Raw genomic sequence first — 18,212 nt, 5'->3', positions numbered from 1 at the left:
ACTTGGATGCGATTGAGAGTTTGGAACTTGGAGGCCTGTTTATACACAGATCAAATGCACAACTTGAGCTTTGCCATGTAATTAAACACGCTCGTTAACCCGTAACATCACCATCTTTCGTTTTTTCAGTGTAGGTTGGAGATACGGTGCGGAAACAGGCCCTTCGGCCCATCGAATCCGTGCCATCCAGCGATCCCCGCTCACTAACACTATCCTACACACACTGGGCACAATTTGCAATTTACCAAAGCCAATTAACCTGTACGTCTTTGGAGTGTGGGAGGAAACCAGAGCTCCTGCAGAAACCCCACGCAGATCACGGGGAGAACGTACACGAACATACAGACATTTTAGGAGCTGAATTAGGCCATTCGGCCCATCAAGTCTACTCCGCCGTTCAATCGTGGCTGGTCTATCTCTCCCTCCTAACCCCATTCTCCTGTCTTCTCCCCGTTACCCCTGACACCCGCACTAATTAAAGATCTGACTTAAAAATCTCCATTGACTTAAGTTAAGGAAAGAAACAGTAGCCTAGAAACAACAGCTTGCAACCCCCCCACATCGGAGCGGACCAGGCTTTGTCTGAGAGGCAGTGGGAGAGAGAACCTGGTTGCAGCCGGCCTCTCCCTATGCGCGGTAGCATGCGACCACCTTGCCAAGTTGCTTTGGCTGGCAATGTTTGCGTGCGCAAATCAGCGTTGAAAATGCGTCCCCTTTTTGCATGATACGGCATGGAACAAAGAACTGGGGCGAATGGCAGCAGCGGGTCAGAGCGGACATCTTGAGATTCAAACCACAATCAAATTCAGTGCATGCAAGGAATAAGCGTGAGTTATGCACCAGGATGAGAACTTCCAAGAGAAAGGCTTGAGTTTAGAAGGGCTGAATGGCCTGTATTTCCAGCCCCTGGTATTCCCTGATGGAGCCATTCAGCCTGCATCTCCTACTAGCCCGATAGCCCCAAAACCTCGACAACACGCCCAATCAAAAGGAGCAACCCATGCCGGATTCGGCCCACGGCCTTTGTCTCGTGCATCGCCATTGGCTCGTGACTGTCCTCTGCGCAAGGTAGTCCGTGGTCGAATGGCGGGCTTGCTTACCGCGGCCTGCAGCGCTGGGCTGCGGCGACCTCCTGCCGCACGCCCTCCATCCACCGCCATCGTCCGCCGCCTTCCCCTCCGCCACGGCCACCGCGCGAGGCAGCGCCTCCATCACCCTCCACCACAAGCCTGCAACACGCACAACACCCACAGTCAGCCGGGCAACGGGGAGCCGGAGAGGAGGGAGGCGGGACGAGAGGGAGAGGAGGGAGGGAGATGGGAGATGGGAGCGGAGGCAACGGGATGAGGGTGGGAGACTCCCTCTTCTCCCCTCTCCCATCGGGCAAGTGGTACAGAAATGTGAAAACAAACGCAAACCTCCAGATTCAGGGATGGTTTAGACAATAGACAATAGACAATAGGTGCAGGAGTAGGCCATTCGGCCCTTCGAGCCAGCACCGCCATTCAATGTGATCATGGCTGATCATCCCCAATCAGTAGCCCGTTCCTGCCTTCTCCCCATATCGCCTGACTCCGCTATCTTTAAGAGCCCTATCTAGCTCTCTCTTGAAAGCATCCAGCCCACTGGTTTCTTCCCAGCTGTTATTAAGTAACTGAATCATCCTCTCACCAACTAGCGAGCAGGCCTGATTGAATTGTACTAGACGTTACTTTGCACTAAACGTTATTCCCTTTATCCTGTATCTGTACACTGTGGACGGCTCGATTGTAATCATGTACAGTCTTTCCACTCACTGGATAGCACGCAACAAGAAAGCTTTTCACTGTACCTCAGTACACGTGACAATAAACTCAACTCAAACTGAAACTCAGCAATTTGATTTGGTTTACAAAATGATGTTGCAAGTGCCAGGGTGGCAGTTGGCTCAATGGGTGGCACAGCTGGCATTGCCCAGAGTTGGGGGCCACACACGTCCTCACAAGCTGCCTCCTCTGTCCAAGCTCACCCCTTCCGTCCTGCCACCCTGCTCTGTACATTCAAGCTGCTTTTCACCTTCAAATGAAAAGGAAGCATGGAATGAGTCTTCAACTGTTGGCCATTTTCCCCTGCAGTTTATGTTGGCATCCTGCCAGCTGCTGCCTGGCATGTAGACCATGGAAGCTGCACCTTCTTGCACTGCCCTGGTGGTAGAGTAATGCCTTAGCAACGGCATGGGGTGTCCGTCTGCCTGAGGCCTTGTCGCCCACCAGGCCACTAGGCCTTTTCCCCGTGACCTGTCACGAGGTGCCCAATGGCAGGCCGGCCCTGGGGCCTGGTGCACTCTGGGGATCATGTCCGCCTGCTCCATGGATCATAGGGTCACAAGGAATAGGAGTAGAATTAGGCCATTCGGCCCATCGAGTCTACTCCACAAAGGGATGGCGGCCATTAAGGTAAAGTGCCTCTGAGATGTCCTTGTCCCTGAACTGTGGCTTCCCCTGCAGAGTCATGGAGTGAGAGAGTGTGGAAACAGGCCCTTCGGCCCTAACTTGCCCATCTACACTAGTCCCACACACACAATTTACAACTTTACCAAAGTCAAATTAACCAACAAGCCTGTACGTCGATGGAGTGCGGGAGGGAACCGGAGCACCCGGAGAAAACCCACGCAGGTCACGGGGAGAACGTGCAAACTCCTTATAGACAGCACCCGAGGTTGGGATGGAACCCGGGTCTCTGGCGCTGTGAAGCAGCAACCCTACCGCTGCGCCACCGTGCCGCACTGCAGCGTCCAAACATGCGTGAGGAGCTGCGTTCCTGTGGCCGCATGCTGCAGCTGGTGAGGGGAAGCGTTATTGTCACGTGTAACGAGGTACAGTGAAAAGCTTTTGTTGCCTGCTAACCAGTCAGCGGAAAGACAACACATGGTTACAATCGAACCATTCACAGTGTACAGATACATGATAAGGGAATAACGTTTAGTGCAAGGTAAAGCCAGCAAAGTCCGATCAAGGATAGTCCGAGGGTCCCCAATGAGGTAGATAGTAGTTCAGGACTGCTCTCTGGTTGTGGTAGGATGGTTCAGATGCCTGATAACAGCTGGGAAGAAACTGTCCCTGAATCTGGAGGTGTGTGTGTGCGTTTGTTTTCACACTTCTGTACCTCTTGCCCGAAGGGAGAGGGGAGCAGAGGGAGTGGCCGGGGGGTGAGACTGGCCCCATCTTTGAGTCCACTAAACCATTTAATCGGACGAGCTGCCAGAGGAAGTAGTTGAGGCCTAGACTATCCCAACGTTGAAGGAACGTTTAGACAGGTACATGGATAGGACAGGTTTAGAGGGATATATGGGACAAACGCAGGCAGGTGGGACTAATGTGGATGGGGCATGTTGGCCGGTGTGGGTAAGTTGGGCCGAAGGGCCTGTTTCCACGCTGTATCACTCCATGACTATGTGACACCAACAGCTAATAGGAGCCAGTTGGGGTTAGTATTGGAGCTGTCCGGGGTGGGACAGGGCTGGGGGGTGCGGCATTGAATTAACTGACCTCACCTATAACTAAACACTTGCCCTGAAGGTACTTTACATTTTCCATTACATGGAGATCTCTCCATGGGTTAATTGCAAAGCTGTGCTGTGGAATGTGACTTCATGCTTGGCTCAGTGTGAGGATTGCATATCCCCTGATGTATGTAGTGTGTGTGTTATTACCACGAGCTGTGTGGTAAACCTGGCAGGCATCCGCCGACCTACAGGGAACACTGCAACTGCCGCCAAGGTTTCCTGCAATGCGGTAGAGCTCGATGCAGTTGCTGCTCACTGAGCACACGGAGAGAGTCAGCAGCTTTTCACACGGGGCAAGAGTGCGGACAATAAGGCAGGAATAGTGGAGCGAGAGAGGGAGAGAGGGGAAAGAGAGAGAGAGAGGAGAGAGGGAAAGAGAGAGAGAGAGGGAGGGGGGAGAGAGAGGGAGAGTTGAAAAGATAGCGGAGAGGAAAGAGCAGAGAGAGAGACAGAGAGAGAGAGAGGAGAGAGGGACGGACAGGAGGATATTTCAGACTGTTCTAAGTATCTGTGAGATCGGTCTGAATCTGAATGTTTCTGGACACTGTCTGTAGAGAGAGAGAGGGTGGAAGAGAGAGAGGGAGAGGGAGAAAGGGAGAGGGAGAGGGAGAGAGAGGGGAGAGGGCGGAGGGAGAGGGGGAGAGAGAAAAGAGAGGGAGAGGGAAAAAGAGAGAGGGAGAGGAAAGTGAGAGGGAGAGAGGGGAAAGCGAGAGGGAGACAGGGGAAGAGAGAGAGGGAGAGAGAGGGGAAAGAGAGAGGGAGGGAGGGGAGAGAGAGAGGGAGGAGAGGGGAAGAGAGAGAGAGGGAGACAGAAGGAGAGAGGGAGGAAGGAAAGAGGGATGGAGAGAAAGAGATAATCATATTATAAACACATATATATATATATAAAGATTAAAAAATGAGAGAGGGAAAGGGAGAAAGGAGAGACGGAGAGAGGGGAGAGAGAGGGAGAAGAGAGAGGGAGAGGGAGGAAAGTGAGGGAGAGAGGGGAAGAGAGAGAGAGAGAGGGAGGGAGGAGAGAGAGGGGGAGAGAGAGAGAGGGAGGGGGGGGGAAAGGGGGGGCGGGAGAGAGAGGGGGAAAGACGGGTAATCACAAAGTCCCTACAAAAATAAAATGTGGTTCTTTTATGTGCAGGGATACAAGGTCAACAGATTTCATTTTCAAACCGGACAAAATGTAGTTGGATGGGTATTCGGGATCCTTGGGGACGCTGCAAGTTCCTGTCACATGTGGCAGTGCCTTTAGAAGGGGGGCTGCTCCTCAAGTTTTGGTTGCATTTTAGTCCCACGATTTTGGCGTTTGGGCACAAGGCAGGGAGTGGGGGAGGGGATGATCGGGGGGGGGGGGGGGGGATAAAGATGAACCATTGCATTCGAATGATCGCCTGATGTAATGTGACTATTGAAAGTCTTTGTAACTTGTAAAATGTAAAATGCAAATACTGAATAAAGTTCTTGTTAATAAGGAAGAAAAAACTGCAGTGCCTTTAATGTTCCAGATTTAGTTGCATTCATTGCCAGAATTGAAAATACACAATAATAACGAGATGACCAAAATATGGACAAAGAGAATCCTGTTTGTTATTTTATCCATACTGTAACACTGCTGTTATATGTGATATATCTGCCACATTGCTGGAACCATCCAGCAGACACACTTATCCCCTGAAATAATACGCCACTTATGAAGATGAAAAAATACCTGCTGGAGATCGTTCAAATAAAACTGAAAATTCTGGAAACATTTGGTTTTGGCAGCATCTGTGTTGCTCACAAGTTCTATGAGCAGAATGAGGCCATTCTGACCTCCCCTTCCATCGAGGGGATTTATCACAGTCGCTGCCTCAAAAAGGCTGGCAGCATCATCAAGGACCCACACCATCCTGGCCACACACTCATCTCCCTGCTGCCTTCAGGTAGAAGGTACAGGAGCCTGAAGACTGCAACATCCAGGTTCAGGAATAGCTACTTCCCCACAGCCATCAGGCTATTAAACTCAACTCAAACAAACTCTGAACTATAACAGCCTATAGTACTTTAACTGTTATTTATGTGTGTATGTATATATATATTCAATGGTATATGGACACACTGATCTGTTCTGTATTTATTTATGCCTACTATATGCTGTTGCAAAGCAAGAATTTCATTGTCCCATTTGGGACACATGACAATAAACTCTCTTGAATCTCGGTCAATCAAGTCTACTCCGCCATTCAATCATGGTTGATCTATCTTTCCCTCTCAGCCCCATTCTCCAGCCTTCTCCCCATAACCCCTGGCACCCGTACTAATCAAGACTCAGTCAATCTCCACCTTAAATAATTGCCATTGACTTGGCCTCCACAGCCGCCTGTGGCAAATAATTCCACAAATTCATCACCCTGTAGTCTATCCATTCCTGTCTATCCCCACATAACTTGATATAGCTCCACCAGGATCTCTATATGTCTCCAGCGTACTTCCTCCAACAACCATTCCTGCTCTCATTGCAAAAGAGATGTGGATCAAGGAAAATATAAAATAGATCATTGTTAGCGAGGAGAAGGTGACAACGAAGCAAACAGAGATAAAATGTAATCCGGAGGACAGTCAAACTAGTTGGAGAACTGGGAATGAGGAGGGATGGAGAGAGAGGGGATGCTAGGGTTACTTGAAGTTGGAGAAGTCAATGTTCATACCGCTGGGGTGCAAACTACCCAAGTGAAATATGAGATGCTGTTCCTCCAATTTGTGCTGGGCCTCACTCTGACAGTGGAGGAGGCCCAGGACAGAAAGGTCAGTGTGGGAATGGGAGGGGGGGGTTAAAGTGTTTGGCAACGGGGAGATCAGGTACGTTTAGGCCCGACTGAGTGGAGGTGTTCAGCGAAACGATCGCCGAGCCTGCGCTAGGTCTCACCGATATACAGGAGTCGACACCTGGAACAGCGGAGGCTGGAGGAGGTACAAGTGAACCTCTGCCTCACCTGAAATGACTGTCGGGGTCCCTTGACGGAGTCGAGGGGAGGATCGATAACATTTTCACAGCACACATCTCCAAACAAACGTGTAGAAATAGAAGGGAACGGCATTCAATTGGTGCTTTATGCACCTGCAGGTCAAACCGTTTCCCTTCTCGGAGCCCCTGTGTAAAGCCGTGTGTGTCTGTGTGAAAGTGATCCTACCTTTCTTGAAGTTAATCCCAGTCTTTATTGCATTGTTAAGCCCCAGTGAGAAAGTGACTCACAATGGGCCCTTTCACCCTCTTGAGCTCCCTGCTATTTCTCTCAGCGGGAACACCAGGCAGGAGTTAAGATTCTCTTTAACACCGCTAATTGGCCATGTTGGCCCACAGGTTTTTGACTCCAGTAACAGGGTGACCTCACATGGAAAGAGAGGATACCATTCAATCCACTTCCTCTATAACAGCCGCCAAACTCCCATCGCTCCACACCAAACTCTAGAGGCAGGAAACATGTTCCCGTTGTTGGGGGAGTCCAGAACCAGGGGCCACACACACACACAGTTTAAGAATAAGGGGTGTAAGCCATTTAGAACGGAGACGAGGAAACACTTTTTCTCACAGAGAGTGGTGAGTCTGTGGAATTCTCTGCCTCAGAGGGCGGTGGAGGCCAGTTCTCTGGATGCTTTCAAGAGAGAGCTAGATAGGGCTCTTAAAGATAGCGGAGTCAGGGGATATGGGGAGAAGGCAGGAACGGGGTACTGACTGGGGATGATCAGCCATGATCATATTGAATGGCGGTGCTGGTTCGAAGGGTCGAATGGCCTATTGTCTATTGTCAAACTCCCCATTGCTTCATTGTTAGTTTAGTTTAGTTTAGAGATACAGCGCAGAAACAGGCCCTTCGGCCCACCGAGTCCGTGCCGACCAGCGATCCCTGCACACTAACACTATCCTACACACACTAGGGACAATTTACATTTACACTGCCCAGTCCAACACATCACAGGTACTGACCTCCCCACCATCGAAGGGATATATCTGTATATGTATGATTCATATTCTTTTCGAAGTTTACCAAGTGAAATGCTTATGTTATGCTGACAATGTTTGTTTAGGGTCGGGGGTCAAATACGACTGGTCACGTGTGTGACCTCACACGGAAGCCTTTTTTTTTCCCAGAACTCGGTTTTATCTCACAAACCCTTGTGAACTTAAAAAAAGGTAGAATGTTCATGGCTTTGGCAGACACGCACTATAGTCCTGTAGGTAGGAAAATAGCAATGAATAAGATTAATCTCCGACAAGAATATTTAGGCAAGAATTGACTCCACAGTCACAAAAAGGCCCAACAGAGGATGTACTTCCTGCGGCAGCTGAGGAAGAACAATCTGCCACAGGCAATGATGGTCCAATTTCACACGGCCATCGTAGAGTCTGTCCTCACCTTCTCCATCATGGTCTGGTTTGGCTCAGCCACCAAGCACGACACAGGAGGCTGCAGCGAATCGTCCGATCAGCAGAGAAGATTACCGGCTGCAAACCTTCCCTCCATTGATGAACTGTACACTGCAAGGGCCAGGAAGCGAGCGGGCAAGATCATCTCTGACCCCTCTCACCCTGGCCACAAACTCTTTGAATCACTTCCCTCTGGAAGGCGACTCCGGACTGTCAAAGCTGCCACAGCCAGACATAAAAACAGTTTTTATCCACGAGTAGTTGCTCTACTCAACAGCCAAAAATCTGTAGCCTCCCTTTGATCTGGTATTTTGTTGGTTCACATGCTTGATCAATGATGTTTTATCATTAATGTTTTATTATTATTAATGTTTAGTGTTTTCTGAGTCATTCGTAACTGTCACTGTCACTGTGTGTCATGTTGTTACTTGTGGGCGGAGCACCAAGGCAAAATCCTTGTATGTGAATACTTGGCCAACAATACATACTTACTTACTTAAAATGTATTACTGTTTGTGATCCCATCCCATGTCACGTGTGTGACATGTCGGTTCACTTGCCAGGGAATGGCCCAAAACACTCTTGTCGTCTCCTCCCTGCAGATGAGGCGACGGAAGAGGGGAGCATCTGCATTAACAGCTGCATTTATGTAGCACCTTCATCAAGCTTGGGATGTCCCAAAGCCTTTTGCCCCCCTTTATTGCAGCTGGAAGCAGTGGCCACATGGTAAGGACGGAACTGTTCCCTTAGTTTAGTTTAGAGATACATGGCAGAAACAGGCCCTTCGGCCCACCGAGTCCGTGCCGACCAGCGATCGCCCGCACACTAATACAATCCTACACACACTGGGGACAATTTACATTGATACCAAGCCAATTAATCTACAAACCTGCACGTCTTTGGAGTGGGTGGGGGGGAAACGGGAGCACCCGGAGAAAACCCACACGGTCACGGGGAGAACGTACAAACTCTGTACAGACAGCATCCGTGGTCAGGGTCGAACCCGGGCCTCTGGCACTCTGGTTAACAATGGACTTGGCAGTCCCTAGGTTGCATGGACCGACCTTGCCTAAACATAGAGCTATTTAACCTGGAAAAGCTTGGGTTAATTAAGGGCAGGCAGCGTGGATTTCTAAAGGACCATCTTAGAAACATAGAAACATAGAAAATAGGTGCAGGGGTAGAGGCCATTCGGACCTTCGAGCCTGCACCGCCATTCAATATGATCATGGCTGATCATCCAACTCAGTATCCTGCCTTCTCTCCATACCCCCTGATCCCTTTAGCCACAAGGGCCACATCTAACTCCCTCTTAAATATAGACAATGAACTGTGGCCTCAACTACCTTCTATGGCAGAGAATTCCACAGATTCACCACTCTCTGTGTGAAAAATGTTTTTGTCATCTCGGTCCTAAAAGATTTCCCGCTTATCCTTAAACTGTGACCCCTTGTTCTAGACTTCCCCAACATCGGGAACAATCTTCCTGCATCTAGCCTGTCCAACCCCTTAAGAATTTTGTGAGTTTCTATAAGATCCCCCCCTCAATCTTCTAAATTCTAGAGAGTACAAGCCGAGTCTATCCAGTCTTTCTTCATATGAAAGTCCTGCCATCCCAGGAATCAGTCTGGCGAACCTTCCCTGTACTCCCTCTATGGCAAGAATGTCTTTCCTCAGATTAGGAGACCAAAACTGTTGTAGATGTCATATTTGGAGAGACCCTTTGAGAAAATTGTAAAATAATTGTCGTGGTGATGGGATAAGTCGTCGACAAGGGTTGTTAGTTGAGCAGGAGCATCGAGCAGCAGCCATGAGGATTGGGAAAGAACAAGGTGGGGTCCCGAACGTTGTGCCACCCAGCCGTGTGCTGAGCCAGCAAAAAAAGGGTCACATCAGGAAAGTAATCCACAGTTACTGCTGTTGGCAGCTAGGCTCTAGTGGTGGATACAGACCCTGGAGGGGAATTATAACCACTGGGCTTGTATTCACAGGAATTTACAAGGGTGACAGGGGATCTTATAGAAACATACAACATTCTTCAGGGATTGATTGGACAGGCTAGATGCAGGAAAAATTTTCCCTACAATGGGATAGTCCAGAACCAGGGGTCACACAGTTTAAGAAAAAGGGGTCGGCCATTTAGGACTGAGATGAGGAAACACTTTTTCACCCATAGAGTTGTGAATCTGTGGAATTCTCTGCCACAGAGGACAGTGGAGGCCAATTCACTGGATGTTTTCAAGAGAGAGTTAGATGTAGCTATTAGGACTAACGGAATCAGGGGGTATGGAGAGAAAGCAGGAACGGGGTACTGATTGTGGATGATCAGCCATGATCATATTGAATGGCGGTGCTGGCTCGAATGGCCGAATGGCCCTACTCCTGCACCTATTTTCTATGTTTCTAGAAAACAAAGATTTAATTATAGTGTAGTTTAGAGATAGAGCGGGGAAACAGGCCCTTCGGCCCACCGAGTCCGTGCCGACCATTGATCATCCGTTCACACTAGTTCGATGTTATCCCACTTTCTCATCCACTCCCTACACACTAGAGGGCAATTTACAGAGGGGCCGATTACAGACCCCCCACACGCCTTTGGGACGTGGGTGGAAACCCGAGCACACGGCAGAAACCCATCTGGTCACAGAAAGAACGGGCAAACTCCACACAGACAGCACCCCCGAGGTCAGGATCGAACCCAGGTCTCTGGCCCTGTGCTGTAGCAGCTCTGCCACTGCTCCACCGTGCCGCCCTTTAAGCTGCTGCCTCACAGCGCCACGCCGTGGCCTCGGGTTTGATCCCGACCTTGGATGCTGTTTGTGTGGAGTTTGCACGCTCTCCCCGTGACCGCGTGGGTTTCCTCCGTGTGCTCGGGAATTCCCCCCACATCCCAAAGACGTGCGGGTTTGTAGATTAATCGGTGTGTAGGGAACGGATGGGAAAGTGGGATAACATAGAACTAGCGTGATCGGTGGTCAGCACGGACTCGGTGGGCCGAAGGGCCTGTTTCCATGCTGTATCTCTAAACTAAATTAGAATTGACAGGTAAAGGAGCAATTAAGATCATTACATTACGTTCCAGACAGAGATTACATTCTGGCCATTCCCACATTGCCAATCCGAGGACAAGTCATGGAAAGCAGGAATTCCGATGAGATCAGAGCAGACACATATTCCCGACCTTTGCAATATTGTATGTCCAGGCAAATAAACAATGGTTCGGGTTCACAGAGTGGAGAACAGAAGGCAACAACTTTCTCTGTAAAGCTGATTTAGACCTCACTGAAGTATAATAGAAAAATAAATCCTAGCAGGATAATAGTCAGTGTTTACATATTCCTAGGTTTCTCCATTCCACACATTCTGGGAGATAGCGGTTCTTAAGTAGAGCACGGTGGCGCAGCGGGTAGAGTTGCTGCCTCACAGCACCAGAGACCCAGGTTCCATCCTGACCACGGGTGCTGCCTGTACGGAGTTTGCACGTTCTCTCCCCGTGACCTGCGTGGGTTTTCTCCGCGATGCTCCGGTTTCCTCCCACACTCCAATGACATTCAGGTTTGTAGGCTAATTGGCTTTGGTAAAATTGTTAATTGTCCCCAGTGTGTGTAGGACAGTGTTGGTGTGCGGGGATCGCTGGTCGGCACGGACTCGGTGGGCCGAAGGGCCTGTTTCTGCATTGTATCTCTAAACCAAATAGAACTTAAAAAGACTTCACCAAATGATGAATCGTTAAAATTGATCACATTAATGCAATGCTAAATGGTCAAAGAGCACAGAGAGAGGCCATTCGTCCCATCTCATCCATGCTGACCATGTCTACAGTATGAACGCTGGTCTCATCTCCCTGCATTTGGCCCATATCACTGTGGACATTTTCTATCCATGTACCTGTCTAAATGTCAGTTATATTATTATGATACAGGCCCCTCCAGCTACCACTGGTACATGTTCCATATACACACTGTGTGAAACATTGCTCACTAAGTCTATTTTAAATCATTCCCCTCTCACTTTAATTCTAAGCCCACCTGTTTTAGATTTCACCAACCCAAGAAAAAGGCTGTGGACCTCTGCTGTGTTCATTCCCTTTGTGAGTTTATATATTTCTATAAAGTCACCCTCAGTGTTTAGTTTGGTCTAGTTTAGAGATACAGCGCTGGTGGGGACAGGAGGGGAGGGGATAGGAGGGAAGGGGCTGGGGCAGGACAGGGTGGGACGGTCTGGGATGGGACAGGGACTGTCTGGGATGGGATGGGATGGGACGGTCTGGGATGGGACAGTCTGGGATGGGACAGTCTGGGATGGGATGGTCTGGGATGGGACAGTCTGGGATGAGATGGGATGGTCTGGGACAGTCTGGGATGGGTTGGGACGGTCTGGGATGGGCTGGGATGGGATGGGCTGGGACGGTCTGGGATGGGACGGTCTGGGATGGGATGGGACGGTCTGGGATGGGATGGTCTGGGATGGGATGGGACGGTCTGGGATGGGATGGGACAGTCTCTGACGGGACGGGCTGGGCAGGGATGGGATGGTCTGGGACGGCCTGGGATGGGATGGGACGGCCGCAGGACTTGTGACCGGGACGGTCTCACCGATGCCCCGGCGAAATCCCTCACCCTGTAAGTGGAGCAGCAGCACTGTCTGTCTGTCTGTCCTCTGGGATGGTTTCAATGCTTCAGATCTCAAGAGGGATCTCAGTCAAACGAAACCGTAGCCCGGGAATGAGACGCAACCAAGTTGGGTGGGCCGGCTGGGAGTTACTCCAGGACTCTGGACAATCTTGAACCCATCGCTCCTACTGCCCTTTGCCATCGAGGAGACTCGAGTCGTTTCGTCCAGTGTAGCAAAGTGGCGCAACAAAGCAGAAGATGGGAGCAACTGGGCAAAGTTGGGAGGTCTTCAAACATCTCACGCCACTGGTCTTTCATGCTGGCAGGGGAGGGGGAAACAAGGCGCCAAAAAAAAACCCCATTCAATGAATAAAAATAACTCAGCGCCGAACCCACCCACAAGCGACAAAGAGGAACCACCAATTAAGAAGACAATACAACAGTTTCACTAATTAAACCTCATCCAAACAATCACATGTTCCTTCACAAAGCCCCCCCTTCTCCCCAATCTTAGAATCTAGTTTCAGAAATATCAGGATTTACGCAAATGAAACAACAAAAAACGAATTTTGGTGTCAATTTGGTCGAATATTTTCTGCATTCTTCCTTCCCATTCGTTCGTTTAAAACCTATTGCTGCCACTGTCACCTGCAGTCGTCTTCAAATTAATCCCTTTCTCCTCAATTATAGTTTACATTCCTTTAAAAGCCACTGCGATAAAGGAGAGGAATCGATACAGAGTGGCTGGGTGGGAAGTTGAAATGAAAAAGATACATTTCGCAGCTGTAGCAAAAATCCCCGGGATAACGGGGTTGGGTTTTTTTTCTTGTGGACTTGTTTACCTAGACTTTTTTTTTTAAAATATATATATCTTCGTGGGGAACAAACACTGTATCTAGAGATTCACAGAGTGTAGCACGATTATTTATGAGTTTGCATTAAACAAGTTTCAGGAATGCACATCAAAGAGTCCTAACAATTGCTTGCATTCGCCCGAGAAAAAACTTCGGATTTAAGGCAACAGGGTTGATTTTTGCACCAATAATAACAATAATGATAGAAATCTCTCAAATACCTGGTGAAACTCCTAGGAGGATAAAACGAGGAATGGGTCGGCCGTGGTAATCTGAGCTGAAACACTGAATATGACCCAAAGAAGCATGAAGCAGAAAAACTTAATGACAGCACCAGAAATCCACTCAAAATGATTTTTTTTGTTTAAAATCAAATTTCAGTTCCTTCTCTCCTCTTCAATAATTTCCAGTATTTGAAAAATAAAAGTTGCCTCTTCCAGAGCCAGGCGCGTTCAGAGTTCCCAACGATCATTAAACCCTTATGTTATAAATATTCCTGCTCAATTTGTTCTTCGACCACCCTGGTGTAGGAAGTTTTAAAGGGCTTGAATTTTAGTATGTATCCTTTCAGACACGTCTTCACTTCAAAATAAAAACTTTCTGCTTCTTTCCTCTTTCGGCGCCCCTCTCCTTCTTCGCGAGTCCAGATTGAGAGCAAAATAAAGTATCAGAAAGTTTTGAAATTGTTTTGAAGTAATTTGGGTTTCTGATTGAAGTCGAGACTCCATCTGTGGTCTCATCCCTATGGCTGTGATACAGAGCTTGAGAGAGCCTGTTCTCAACATGCCCAGGGACACTGTCAAATCCTGGACTGGACTAGCTGGCGGGAATCGTCAGACTCATTAACCATCCTCAGGCCTGTTTAGTTTAGTTTTCTTTTTAGTTTTCTTGTGGGCGGAGCGCCAAGGCAAATTCCTTGTATGTGAATGCTTGGGTCTCGTCCCGAAACATTGCCTATTTCCTTCGCTCCGTGGATGCTGCCTCACCCGTTGAGTTTCTCCAGCACTTTTGTCTACCTTAAACTTACTTACTTATGCCCCTGTCCCACTTAGGAAACCTGAACGGAAACCTCTGGAGACTTTGCGCCCCACCCAAGGTTTCCGTGCGGTTCCCGGAGGTTTTTGTCAGTCTCCCTACCTGCTTCCACTACCTGCAACCTCCGGCAACCACCTGCAACCTCCGGGAACCGCACGGAAACCTTGGGTGGGGCGCAAAGTCTCCAGAGGTTTCCGTTCAGGTTTCCTAAGTGGGACAGGGGCATTGCTTACTTTTAGCTTTAGTTCATAGATACAGCTCAGAACCAGGCCCTTCGGCCCACCCAGTCAGTGCCGACCAGCGATCCCCCCGCACACTGACACCATCCTGCACACACTAGGAACGATTTTTCAATTAACCTACGAACCTGTACGCCTTTGGAGTGTGGGATGAAACCGGAGCTCCCGGAGGAAACCCACACGGGTCACGGGGAGAACGTGCAAACTCCGCACAGACAGCGCCCGTAGTCAGGATCGAACCCCGGTCTCTGGCGCTGTGAGGCAGCGACTCTACCGCTGCGCCACCGTGCCGACTGTTATTTTTTATTTTTCTGCCTCTACATGTGGCCGTGCGAGTTAGGAGCAGGAGGAGGCCACTCGGCCACTTGAGCCTGCTATACATCACCTATCCACACCCTCCAGAGATGCTGCCTGACCCGCTGAGTTACTGCAGCATAAGGACATAAAGTGTATAGGAAGGAACTACAGATGCTGGTTTACACCGAAGATAGACACAAAATGTTGAAGTAATTCGGTGGGCCGGGCAGCATCTCTGAAGAAAAGGAATAGGTGACGTTTCAAGTTGAGACCATTCTTCATATGTACGTTCTCCAGAAATGCTGCCTGACCTGCTGAGTTACTCCAGCACTTTGTGTGTTTTTATGTAAACCAGCATCTGCAGTTCCTTGTTTCTGCGAGTTACTCCAATACTTGGTGTGTTTTATCTTTAGTTTAGTTTAGTTTAATTTAGATTAGTTTAGCCAATTAACCTACAAATCCTGCACGTCTTTGGAGTGTGGGAGGAAACCGGAGCTCCTGGAGGAAACCCACACGGGTCACGGGGAGAACGTGCAAACTCCGCACAGACAGCGCCCGTAGTCGGGGTCAACTCTACCGCTGCACCACCAGGTCACCCTGGTGTTAGAAAACCAATAAAACTGCAGGTGCTAGAATGTGAAACAAAAGTAGAAGCGCTGGAAAAACGCAGCCAGTCCGGCAGCATCTGTGGGAAGAGATTCCAATCCACACAGTGTTCTGAAGAAGGGTCTTCAAACTGAAACTTTGACTGGTTTCTCTTTCCACAGATACCGCTTGATTCACCGAGTTCTTCCAGCATTTCTATTTATGTTTCACTTTTAAGATATTAGCACAATAAACCTCCCCTAAACATGCTTCCTGCGACATCCCATCCTTGCACAGTGTAGATCAGACAGCAGGGAAACAGGCCCTTCAGCCATATTGCCCATGCCAAACAAGATGCCTCATCCATAGCTGTCCCACCTGCCCGCATTTGTCAGATGTTTATGCAGTCCTGCTGTGGTCTCACCAATGCATAACCTCCCTATTTTCCTAAATTCCTAAGTAATAAGAGCATAATTAGACCATTCGGCCCATCAAGTCTACTCCGCCATTCAATCATGACTGATCTATCTCTCCCTCCTAACCCCATTCTCCTGCCTTCTCCCCAGAACCCCTGACACCCGCACTAATCAACAATCTATCCATCTCTGCCTTAAAAATATCCACTGACTTGTGGCCTCCACAGCCGTCTGTGGCGATGAATTCCACAGATTCACCACCCTCTGACTAAAGACATTCCTCCTCATCTCCTCTGGACCCAACCCCATCCTTCAGGCAGCGTCTCTGGAGAGAATGAATGCGTGACGTTTCGGGTCGAGACCCTTCTTCAGACTGAGAGTCGGGGAGAGGGAAACCAGGGGTGTGAAAAGGTGTGGACAAATGAACGAAAGTTTTGCGCAAGGACAAATCAAAGCCGTCAACGATGATCAAGGAAAGGTGGAGCCCACAATGGTCCATTGTTGGCTGTGGGGAAGGCGATAACGAGCGGATAAAAACAGTGAAACTCAGCAGGACGACAGTGAAACTAGTACGACAACTAGGGTGGGGGAGGGGCGGGGAGAGAGGGGGGATGCAAGGGTTACTTGAAGTTAGAGACATCAATATTCATACCGCTGGGGTGTAAGCTGGCCAAGCAAAATGGTTGATGGTCGGTGTGGATTCGGATGGCCTGTTCTAAAGTTGTGTGTCTCTATGGCTCCCACTATGCCACTATGATTCGAATGGTCAATCCAAACTTCCACACTGTGCAAATCTATATCATCTTGGACTTATCTGAAATATAACTTTAAAAAATCATTTATTTCGAAGGATCTTTTATTGGCTATGGCAGCATTCATTTGACATCCCCAATCGGCCCAGAATCGATGAGGTGTTTAAGGGTTAACCACGTTTGCGGGTCAGAGGTCACGTAAAATTAAAATGAAGGGAAAAGGATGTTAATGAACCAGGCGAGTTTTACAATCCAGTCAATTGTAGTTCCCATTACTCAGGCTAATCTGAACCTAGATTTATTCAATTAGTTGAAATTAAAGCCCTTAACTGCCGTTGTGGGATTCGAACTTATGTCTCTGGGAACAATGTGCCAGAGCTCCAGCCACAAGGCCACGAACGTAACCGCAGCTCCGGAGCTTGGTCAGACAATTGCCAAGACGGGTTAAGGGTCAGCATGAACCCGATGGGCCGAAGGGCCTCTGCCCGTGGCTATTAACCCTACACCACAAGATGCTAAAAGTGGGAAGGAACAAATGTAATGAGGAGAAGAGTCAAGGGGATAGAAACATAGAAACATAGAAACATAGAAATTAGGTGCAGGAGTAGGCCATTCGGCCCTTCGAGCCTGCACCGCCATTCAATATGATCATGGCTGATCATCCAACTCAGTATCCTGTACCTGCCTTCTCTCCATACCCCCTGATCCCCTTAGCCACAAGGGCCACACCTAACTCCCTCTTAAATATAGCCAATGAACTGTGGCCTCACCTACCCTCTGTGGCAGAGAGTTCCACAGATTCACCACTCTCTGTGTGAAAAAAGTTCTTCTCATCTCGGTTTTAAATGATTTCCCCTTTATCCTTAAGCTGTGACCCCTTGTCCTGGATGTCCCCAACATCGGGAACAATCTTCCTGCATCTAGCCTGTCCAACCCCTTAAGAATTTTGTAAGTTTCTATAAGATCCCCTCTCAATCTTCTAAATTCTAGAGAGTATAAACCAAGTCTATCCAGTCTTTCTTCATAAGACAGTCCTGACATCCCAGGAATCAGTCTGGTGGACACGGGGGGGGGGGGGGGGGGGGGGGGGGGGGGGGGGGGGGGGGGGGGGGCGGTATGGCCACCAATGGCAGCGGTGAGGGGCATTCGGCCCAACTACTCCGTGCTAGCCGCTGGCAGAGCAATTGGGTTATTCCCGTTCAACTGCCCCAGACCGACCGATTCTCATTCCATCCCCTCAATCATCACCACTCTCTGGGTTTTTACCTCACATTCATACCCAAGAAGACTCAAATTGTTCTATTGGTTACTTTGACTTGCTTTAGAGATACGGCGTGGAGATAGGCCCTTTGGCCCACAGACTCCATGCCGGCCAGCTCTTGGTGTGGTCTCACCAATGCATGGCCTCCCTAAGTTCATAAGTTCATGAGTCACAGGGGCAGAATTGGGCCATTCGGCCCATCGAGTCTACTCCACCA

At 49.1% G+C, this 18,212-nt stretch overlaps 1 protein-coding gene across 2 annotated transcripts in view; it reads right to left on the bottom strand.

Moving 5' to 3' along the window:
• The window catches only part of LOC129714622 (zinc finger protein GLI1-like), a 58,448-nt gene extending 44,258 nt beyond the window's left edge, over positions 1-14,190 (bottom strand). Inside the window, exons 1-2 of one of the 2 annotated variants that reach the window (XM_055664314.1) lie at positions 13,632-14,190; positions 1,101-1,229 (exon numbers count right to left, since the gene is read on the bottom strand). In XM_055664314.1, the coding sequence (XP_055520289.1) occupies positions 1,101-1,212 (112 nt within the window). In that variant the 5' untranslated portion in view covers positions 1,213-1,229; positions 13,632-14,190. The remainder of the gene's footprint in view (positions 1-1,100; positions 1,230-13,631) is intronic. The other variant, XM_055664315.1, reaches the window with a different exon arrangement.
• Between the last annotated feature and the right edge of the window lie 4,022 nt (positions 14,191-18,212).

Source organism: Leucoraja erinacea, chromosome 40 (assembly GCF_028641065.1).
Source record: "Leucoraja erinacea ecotype New England chromosome 40, Leri_hhj_1, whole genome shotgun sequence".
Classification (NCBI taxonomy): domain Eukaryota; kingdom Metazoa; phylum Chordata; class Chondrichthyes; order Rajiformes; family Rajidae; genus Leucoraja; species Leucoraja erinaceus.
This window is presented reverse-complemented; position numbering and strand designations above follow the sequence as displayed.